General features: G+C 36.2%; 1 protein-coding gene and 1 pseudogene across 1 annotated transcript; both read right to left on the minus strand.

Moving 5' to 3' along the window:
* Positions 1-562: 562 nt before the first annotated feature.
* Positions 563-5,129, minus strand: LOC132171621 (glutamate receptor 2.7-like). The gene is made up of 5 exons (XM_059582991.1): positions 4,745-5,129; positions 3,429-4,666; positions 2,321-2,630; positions 1,495-1,892; positions 563-1,151 (listed from the first exon to the last, which is right to left on the minus strand). Exons 1-5 carry the CDS (start codon positions 5,106-5,108, stop codon positions 675-677), a joined length of 2,787 nt encoding a protein of 928 aa, XP_059438974.1. The 5' UTR covers positions 5,109-5,129; the 3' UTR covers positions 563-674.
* A 4,225-nt stretch (positions 5,130-9,354) lies between these two features.
* Positions 9,355-10,897, minus strand: part of LOC132169772 (glutamate receptor 2.5-like) — a 34,221-nt pseudogene continuing 32,678 nt past the window's right edge.

Below are 10,897 nucleotides of genomic sequence, written 5' to 3' on the forward strand. Positions count from 1 at the left end.
TTGACTGTATAATTTGATTTATTTGTAACAGCATTATCTTAGGATAATATCATAGTTGTTAGGATAAGATTGCAGTTGTTTGTATATTACAAACTTCACTTGTAAGTCTGCTTATAAATACATGAGAAGATAAAGACCTTATTAAGGCTTTACAAATCAATATCCATATGTCATTATATTCGCAAAGGATTCCTAAGATTTTTTTTTTTTTTTTTTTTTTTTTTGTTTTTTAGACAGGATTCCCAAGATTTTTAAGGGTTAATTAGTTCTTGAGATATCTCTAAAGATGTTCTATGTGCCAATTCTAACTCTTCCAGCAGAATATGGGTTAGTTCTTGGGATATCTTTGAAAATGTTCTATGTGCCAATTAATCTTTAGTTTTTGCTTTCTGATTGTCAGCCATTTCTGGTTTTTGCTGTGCATTGCAGGCTAATTGTGTCGTTGATGTGTTGTTTCTACTTCTTTTTATTGTGAGGGCCTTATGCAGGTTTCTCTTTTGCTTCTTTTTTTTTTTATTTATTTTTTATTTTTTAAAATAAATGCTTATTCATAAAAAAAGAAAAAAAGAAAAAAAAGAAATGTATTTATAACCAATATGACAAGAAGCTCATAAATTCTTCACCTTATAATTCCTAACTTTTGTAGTTTTGGTGCATTCAATATATAAGGAGGTCTATGGCATTTCAATTTCAGCAGGTGCTGAGGCATGAATATTGTCCGGAGTATCAGAGGTGCTCACGTACTCCCAAGAAATCCATTCATCTGTGGTGGGAGCAAAAGAAGGAGATCTCCCTGGACTATTGATCTCTCCATTGTAAAAGTATCTTGCAAGTCCAACCGCCTTGTTCCAAGCACTTGTATCACTTGGAGTTGCATTGCCTTCGCATGCTTCTTGTTGATGTTGATAACTCTTTAGTAAGCGGATTAATGATAGTAGAAAACAAATGGTAGAAATTGCACCAGATATAAGGTAGAGACCCCAGAAGCTCTGGAGGCTCAAATGTTCTGCACTAGTGGATGTTACATTCACTGCACACTCCTTCGAAGGAGTCAGCCATTCATCTTCGAGTGGTGTGAGCTTACCGTCTTCTAATAACCTTAAAATTGATGCTGAAAAATCCCTGGCTATTGGGGAACCTCTCTGGAATGCCTGCATGGAAGATAAGAACTGATCATTCCCTCCCATCAGAGAAAAAATATGCTATTTTCTTATGAGACCCCAAAATGGATGATAGAAGAAAAGGTAGATTGTTTTGATTTGTATTTATTTAAAATTTATGTGTTTAAACATTTGTAACTTTTAAAACCATTTCTCTGAAAATAAGCAAGGAGTTATTTGATGAAACCTAGAGAATATCAACTAGTTTTGGCCACCATGCATGGAAAGTTTGAGAAAGATCTACAGAATTGTTTCTTTTCTGCTAAGAATTCTCAAAGATATGACATAATTGAAAAGGCAAATGGAGTATTAGAAAGTTGTAGTAACTACTCACAAAGCCAAATCCTCCAAATTTATAGGTAGGTGTGGTGGCAGTGTATCCCTTGCAATGCTTGTTGATGAAAAGCTTCTTATATGGAAGTTCTAGAAAGGCTGCAGTTATGGTCTTGTTCTCAAATAGCCCTGTGTAATCAGTTTCATTAAAAACTGTGATGATGTTATGTGAATTGAATCCAATCACATCCTCCAGGTAATTCCTGACAAATGAATCATTATCACAACCAACTCTTGAGTTGCTGCTCTTTAGATACTCGATATCTGTATTAACAGGTTGCATTCGTTGCACAGTGAGCATAGAAGACAGGCTAGCAGTGTAGCTCGAGGTTAAGATCCACACAACAAAAAGCCATACTACCACCACCACTCGGGTCAAGTTGCTATTAATTTTCTCTCCTGCAAAGAAAAACCATGGAGTTCACAATCACTCATTAGAAAAGTCCATCTCTGCAATATTGGCTCTATATATGTTGTCAGCAAATTCTTGTATCATATCAAATAATGCAATTAATCTTTGATTCACAAACAAGTAAGTTTTCAGATAATGCAAACCCAAACCCAAGGCTGCTACCTTGTCATTTTTTAGGTATTCTAGCATCCTAAAACTCAAACATAGACCTAGCTAAAACTCCACATGCACATAGAGGAGTAAGTCAGAATGTAATTAAATTCTGCAATATGATCAATGTTTGTGACAGAAAATTAACTGAAAATATATACAGAAATAAAGAGACAATGAGATATTTACTTCAAAACAGAGATGGGGAAAGCATCATACAATGTTGCAATGTTGCTTGTCATAATTCTAGAAATTTGGTACTTACTGTGAGCGAAGAACAGAGAGGAGAATGTGAACCAAAACGTGGTGCCAATCTGATTCTTCAATGCGCCACTAAATTCTGGATTGAATCGATGCTCCAAGAACCAAATTATAAGCATTGTATAAAGCATGATGGCACCAGTCACAGCCCACATTTCCCAAGTGAAAGGCTTCAAAAACATCCATGCTGCTGACCCTTCAGGTTTTGCAGGAACTATCATGGACAAACCTGACTCGACGTATGGCTGAGTAAATTCCACGTATTCCAATCTGTTAGCCAATATGGTCACGTCACCAACCACAGCATCATAAGTCTTCCGTTGTTTTTGTTCCACATGACAAAGGTAGTCTTTATCAGAAACAAGAAATTGTAGTTGGAAAATTCCAAAAAAAAAAAAAAAAATCACCGTCAAATGAGAAAGTCAAGATGTTCCAAGGGGCTTCTCCGTCCCTTTGGAAATTAAGAAGCCAGTCAAACATAGACAAACTATCGGAAAAGTCTCGCATTAGTTTTCTTGAAGTGCAAGTTAGAGATGAGAAGATTCAGAATTTTGAGAAATCAACGTCAGAAGAAAGTATAATAAAAAATTGTTAACTTTCAATCATTAGAAACCCTTCTCAAACAAGAGTTATCCAATCGGTTTTTAGATATCCTATACCTTCGTAATAATGCTTAATTTGAAAACACATGGTTATTTCTTTCAGAAGTAAAAGGTATGTTTTTGTCGGACCGTGAGCTGTCATTCCACCTAATATCAATTGGCATTAAGAGAAACAAACTTAAGTCTTTTATGGACCTTGACATTGCACCCGACAAGCATGTTTTTAGAGCGGTCGCAATGAACGCAATTGTTTCTCAACAATCACCCTCTCACGATGACGCTCCCATAACTTTCTGACTTTGATACCATTTGTCAGAACGTGAGTTATCATTCCACCTTAAATCAATTAAATGTTAAGGGAGACAAACTCAAGCCCTTTATGGACCTTGATATCGCTTCTAGCGTACCTATTTTTAGAGCTCTTGCAGCATCATGTCCCAACAATCTTGTTACTAAAAAAAAAAATGGGTAAAAGAAAAAGAATTTAATTGTATGAGTTAAAGTTGTTACCTTGTTAGAGACTCTGATAATCAATTCGTCATAGGTGCCATAGAAGGGCTGAAATTCATATGGCAAACTATAACTCAAATTAGATAGCACCTTCTTGAAAACTTCAATGCACCAACCATCATATTTGATATCATCTTTGCTGCTGTTATCTACCTTCACAAACTTCTCGAACGAAGTCCTACCAGGAACTCCAATTATCAATGGATTCCCATCACTAGGCATTGCCCAGCCTTTTGGTGATCTTCTGCTAAATTTCCCGGGCCAAATTACCGAGCCAGCCAAACGTTGTGCGCTTTTCTCTGGTACCCAAAACTCTAATTCTTCATACCTCTTATTCCCCTGGTCAACCACATTTACAATCCTCAATGGGGGAATTTGCATCAGCTTTCCTTCTTCGAAACGTATTTCTCCACTTAAACCAGAGAATCTGCTTGATACGATATTCCCTAACAACATCTCTGTCGTTGTCTCCATGGCCAGTGAAATGGCTGTAATGCTATCATATGCTCGTAGAGCATGAATTCCCGGCTTAGGATTAGCTTCCTCTGGATACTCGGATTGGAATTTTTTTGAGAACCCAGTATAGAAATCTGTATAAGAATCAGTAGTACTAGAGTTGTAGGTGATCTTGATCCCTAAAACACCTTTCATAGAGGAAATAGTAGAGCTGTCAACAGAATCCAGGAAACTTGTTACACTGTCAGAGAGAATCCAAGCTGACTCTCTCCCTACAAGTCCAGCTTTATAAGCTTCTCTGAACAAATGAGTCAACATCGACAACGATGACTGAAGAACAACAAAAACTCGAGATTTTGTTGCTTTCTGCAGCTTCAGCAGCTCGTCCAGAACAAACCCTTTTGGAGAAGACAGAGAAGAAGGTGGGGGAAGAACTAAACGGTACTCAATCTCTGAATCAAAATCCTGCAGAGCCTTGGAGAGCAGAGCCGACATCCCTGACTCACTGCCGTACGCATCATCTTCATATATCACCACAACCCTTTTCCATTTGTACTCCCGAATAATATCTGCAATGCATTTGATTTGTTCAGAACCGTTGTTAGCCATTTGTATCAAGAAAGGCCAGCGGTGTTCCATCTGCGGTGGGGTTCTGGCGGGAGCTGCGAATGAAATGATAGGAACTTTTTCCCTGTTTCCAACAGAAGCTACGAGTGCGGCTTCCTCCCATTTGTTCATGCCAATAATTACATCCACTTTCTTTTCCTTAATCAGCTCCTCAGCTGCGGTAAAAGTAAGAAATTATATAAATACAGGAAGGAGGAAGAGCTAGTAAATTTAAAACTTCAAAATTTACTTACCAGCAGAAGCAACTTGAAGGGGGTCTAATTGGCCAGAGTCCTGGAAATGGAGGGACAGCTTGCCGTTGAAGTTTGCAGCTGCAATTTCAATGGCTGTTTTCTCTTCTTTCCCGATTCGGGACGTGACATCAATGATTACACCGATATTTGTAACTTTGGTTGTGTTAGCAGGTTGAGCTCCATCGGAGATAAAGAGAAGAACAGAGATGATGAGCAGGGGAAAGAGGTGGCAAAATTTTACCACTATGTAACTTGTAAAGAAAGGAAAACCCATTTTGGGATTTGATAATTTGTGTACACAAAAGAATAAACAAAAAATAAATAAATTCTCAGAAGGCTCTATTCCAGCACTTGTTATATACATATATATACCGACGTTAGAGAGAAGACGCGGAACTGCGCTAGCTGTGGCGGCATGGAATTTCGTAGATTTTGCTCTCTTTGAATTGACTTGAGAAAACACGAAACGGCACATAGGAAATGTTAAGAGTAGAATTTGGCATATTTTGTTGGATTTTGTTTGGTGTCTTTGATTTTTTTTTTTTTTTTTTTTTTAATGATTGACTTGTTTGGTATATCTTTGACTTGACTGTTAAGGGCAGCTTTCCCTTCAAAATAACTCAGCCTGGTCAAAGTAAAACTTAACCCACCCTATTGGAACTATGAATTCAATTTTTTTTTTTATTATTATTTTTAATTTTTTAAACATCATTTTCAATTTTATTAGGAAATAGGACACATGTCATGTTTTGATTTGGCTGACATGGCAATCCTTTAGCTTTTATTTTTTATTTTTTATGTAATATAGATGGAGGTACTAACTCCGTATTTACCCATAAGACAGGGTACCATTTATGGTACAAAACAAAATATTGGTGAGAAAAAATGAAAGTATTAAAACTCAGGTACTAAAAGGTAGGGTTCGCAAAATGGGTTGGTAGGTCAAGCCGTTTACGACTCGTAATAATCCGCTACTAGTTTAGGGTAAACCCACACACGACCCGTTTAGCTAAACGGGTCACCCTTTCAAACCCGAACATGACACGACTATTTTACGAGTTACCCAACGCGACTTCCTTAATCCGTTTAAAATAATGGGTCGTATTAGATTGACATGACCCGACATGACCCATTTAAAATTTGAAAATTAAATGCAAAATAGGCTAGACGAAATGCGGTCTTTCTTGCATGAACGGTTTAAGACAGGGAAGAAGAAATGATGTTGAAATTGCAGAAAACCAAACATTATAAAATCATATTTAACATTCCCAAAATTACATCTGGGAAAGGACAAAGGAACAATAAAACAAACAAACAATGGTAGAAAATAGTTCAAATGGAGATCATTATCCATGACTATACTTATTATACGTACAAACTCCCATAAGCAATCACAATGCACTAACTCCACTTCCAATTGTAATAAAAACAGATCTAAATTCCAAGTGTAACTCGTGTTAGAGTCGGCCTTTAGCAATAGAATTTGGTAGTCCTTTATGCTCTCTAAACATAACTTGAGCTAAACCTCGGTAGAGTGTGACGTCAGCGGCACGAGGGAGAGGGGGAGAGCGGTAGAGTGCGACGTCGGCAGCGAGTGGAGATAGAGAGTGGTGAGCGGCAACCGTAGAGAGTGAGTATGTGAGAGGGAGAAAGAGAGGAAAATCAAAGAGTGATGGAGAAAGAAGAGGGGGTGGCATGGCGTGAGAGTGTGAGGAGAGTTGGAAAGGAAAAAAATGTTTTAGGTTTAGGAGGTCCTTTGTCCTTTTGGATTTTTTTTTTTTTTTTTTTTAATTATAAATGTGTCTAGTGGGTCACTTGCGGGTTGAACCGCCAGACACAAAATAAATGGGTTAACCTGTTTATGACCTAAACCCGTTTAGGGTAAACCCAAACCCGGTAACTTCATGTCGTGTTCGTGTTGGGTTTGTGGGTCGTGTCAAAATTGTCAGTCCTACTAAAAGGGCATTTAACACTAAAACTATTTATTTCTTATATAAAGTAAATTAATATCATGATTATTTATTTTTTTGGTAAATAATATTTAATTAGTTATTATTAAGATTTATCATTTTAGTTAATTAAGTAGATTAACTTGAATCTTAAATAATCCAATCTCAAATTTATATCTCTGTGTATAAATTCATTATGAACTCATATATTTATACATACACAAACACAAGCACTCATGATATACGTACAAACACACATGTCTATATCAAGACTCACAATAACAATAACTCAAACTATATCTACTACTTATGAAGATAATTTATCTTTACTTAAGATGTTCTAATTACAAAATTAAAATAATACTATAACAAAATATAATACAAATGAAGTTATACGAGTTTATAAAAGCTTATACAAGTTGATCTAGCCAAGTTTATTGGAGTATAACTTATTTAATGATCGAGCCTAATGTTGTATTCATTATCGGCTCATTTATAAAACAAATTAAATTCGAATAGAATTTATATGAGCATTCTGGTTAGCTGGAAGTTATGTCGGCCGGGTGAGCACTCATGTGAGGGAGTCAACCATATATATATCTTGCAGTAACTTCTCTGATAGGTCTAGAATGGCTTCAGAAAAATCCCTCGCACATGGCGACCCTTTTTGGAAGGCCTGAATGGGGGAGCAAAGGAATATTTCTATTAGCAGTAGGAGAAGATTCCAAAAGGGTGAAAACTCAAACAATAATGTATGCATGGAAAAGGCACAAACAAAAACTACTTACAAAGCCCAATCCTCCAAATCTGGTGGTACGTATTATGCTAGTGTACCCTTGCAATATTTATGGATGGTAGGAAAACTTTCTCAAATACAATTTATAAAATTACATAAATACTTGGGTAAAGTCTATTTAATTCCTTCAAACTATCATCCCAATAATAATTTACCCCTCAAATTATCAATTGTGACAATTTATCCCTCAAACTATCAAAACAATAACACTGTACCCCCAATTTTAAAAAAATGATGAAATTACCCTTTCTAAAAATAAAACTAAAAATTAACTTTTTTTTTTTTTTCAAAATTTTAAGGGTATTTTTGTCTTATTAAAAATTCTATGGGGGTACTTTCGTTGTTTTGCTAGCATTGGGGGTCCATTATCATTGTTTTGGTAGTTTATGGGGTAAATTGTTGTAATTGATAGTTTGGAGAGTAAATTATCATTGGGGTGGTAGTTTGAGAGGGTTAAATGGACTTTACCCTAAATACTTTAATTAAATATTTTAAAAAATAAAGGTATTTTAAAAAATTTTAAGGCCTCCATTAGAATTTAACAAAAAATCTTATCGGATGAGTGACATTACAAATTTGTTAAAAGATTGGTGCATTAAATTGAGAATTTTTTAACTTTCGGATATGATTGTAAACGGGAACAAAGTTGATGGAAGTAAGTGAAACTTTCACCTAATAAATAATAGGATTAAATACTCTTTTGCTCCCCAAGGTTTAAACTCTATATTTTTTTTTCTCCCTTAAAGTTTCATTTTTATCATAGAAGGTACATGTTGTTTTCATAAAGACGGAGATGGTACCTCCGATAAAATTTCGTCCAAAACTTAACGGAACGTCACGTCAGAACCAATCAAATGCCACCACGTGTCATATAATTAATTTTTTTAAGAAAATATTTTTTAAATAAATTAAAAAGATTAAATATTTATGTTTTTTTCAAAAAAGAAAAAAAAGAAAAAAGAAAAAAGAAAAAAAAATTTGGGGTGGCTCCGCTGGCCAAGCCCTTTGGCCATGGGCCACCCCATCTGGCTGATATGAGGGTGGCGAGCCACCCCCATGGCCGGATGGGGTGGCTTGGAGCCAAAGGGGTGGCCGAAACCACCCCAATGGGTTTGAGGGTGGTTTCGGCCACCCCTTTGGCTAGTTTGTCGGATGGGGGTTTGGAGCTGTTCCTCTGGTCCTCTCTGAGCTTCACTGATTTTGAAGACTTGGAATTCCAATCTATTCCACAAAAGAAACATGTAGTTATGCTATAAAACCCATAGAGGAAGAGGAAGATGAAGACACAATGGAGACTGACACAGGAATCGAAGAGAGGTTGGAAATGAAGGAAGCCATAGTTGTGGAGAGAGAGAGCTGGAACTACTGCGAGTGAGAGGGCCACCCCTTTAGCTCCTTGGGGTGGCCCAGCCACCCCAAACTGGCCAGATGGGGTGGCCAATATATATTTTTTTTCTTGAAAGAATATAATTTTTTTAATCTTTTTTAGGTTTTTTTTTTTTAAAAAAAATTAATTATATGACACGTGATAACATTTGATTGGTGCTGATGTGACATCCTGTTAAGTTTTGGACGGAATTTTATCGGAGGTACCATCTTCGTTTTTATGAAAATCTCATATACTAAGGGAAAAAAATAAAGAGTTTAAATCCTAAGAAGCAAAAGAATATTTAACCCTAAATATATAATATCAATCATAAACTTTATTCCATCAGAAATTGTCATTTAAATACAATGGTTTTATAACCAACATTGATAGATAATGATAATCAACATAAACTTTATTCATTACTACTTCATATCTAACCAACCACATTCTCTTGATGAGGATTAAAAACCCGGCCAGGATAAGAGGATTACGTCATCTAATGCGTCTCATTTGTAGCCGATGTATCTGCCCGAGTTGGAGCGCTTCTTGCGTTGTTCATATAAAAGTATTTTACTAGTTTAGCTGCTTTCTTCCATAAGCTGTCGTCTGTGTCCGCCAAAGCTGGAGCTCTTTGCAGATTCTTGTTGTTCAAGTATCTTACGAGTCTAACCATCTTCCAAACGCTCTCATCACCTGGAACTTGATGTTGCCAACGATCTATTGGTAAGCGGATTAGCGATAGTAGAAGACAAATGGTAGAGGTGCCAAAAGATAGTAGATAGAGAACCTCAAAGCTCCGGAGGCTCAAGCTTTCAGGTTTGCTGGAAGTTCTGTTGGGTGAGCATTCTTGTGAGGGAGTCAACCATTTATCTTCCAGTGACTTTAACTCACCCTTCTCCGATAGCTTTAGAATGGCTTCAGAAAAATCCCTGGTAAATGGCGAACCTTTCTGGAATGCCTGAATGGGGAACAAAAGAAGATTTCTATAGGTCTTGTTGGTAGTAGATGAAACAGATTTTTACTTTCTAAGAGGACTCCAAAAGGGTGATAAAAGGAAAAAGTTAAACCTTAAAGGGGTTTCTTAATTGGCCCTGCCCAAAACTTATACAATAATTAATGTAGGTATATATGGAATAGATAAACAAAAACACGCATCCGCATATATACGTAGAGAAATGCTTTCTTATATTAATTTTCCTATCCTCTCATTTTGAAAATCAACCATTAAATTTGTAGGACTCATACATGAGTGTTTGTGAATCCTAAGGTGTACTAAATAGCAGGTCTCATATATGTACGTATGACAGAAAAAGTAGGGGATCCAACTTGGTGCGTACAGTTGGTTTAATAAATATCTAACATGTATTTTATGTCCAGTTATCTCTCTAGCTGCACCATTCTAAGCATAAGCATTAACTTGAATGGGAAATGAAATTAGTTTCAGTAATGCTATACATGCATATACACACTCTTATTTCTTTACATCCATATATAGATTGCTTTTAAAACCAGTATTATGTTCAAAATCAATAAAGATCTATCACAAATTCAATAACGAGTTTAAAAGCTACTTATGGGTGTGAAGAAGTGGAAGTTTGTATAGCATTTCTCAATTAGTTTAGCTGCTGTAAACTCTGTGCAAAATTGTTTCTTTGCAAAGTTGAACATCTTTTAAACAGAGTATACTCTATTATTAGAATTATGAATGCATAATAAAGAATATCAAGAGGCATTATTCTAAAATTTAAGGGGTGTGTGCGTGGAAGTGAGTTTGTTGCAATGTTTCAGTTAACACTCGCAAGGCCCAATCCTCCAGATCTTGTGGAATATATGGTGCCAGTGTATGCCTTGCAATACTTATCGAGGAAAACTTTCTCATATGGGAGTTCAAGAAAGGCAGCATTTATGTTGTTGCTTTTGAATTCCTTTGGGAACTTGTCTTCTCTGACAACCTTCACGATATTCTCTGGCTTGAAGTTAAGCACATTCTCGATATATTTCCGTTCGAATGGACCGCCATCGCAACCAACTTTCAAGTT

Source organism: Corylus avellana, chromosome ca2 (assembly GCF_901000735.1).
Source record: "Corylus avellana chromosome ca2, CavTom2PMs-1.0".
Classification (NCBI taxonomy): domain Eukaryota; kingdom Viridiplantae; phylum Streptophyta; class Magnoliopsida; order Fagales; family Betulaceae; genus Corylus; species Corylus avellana.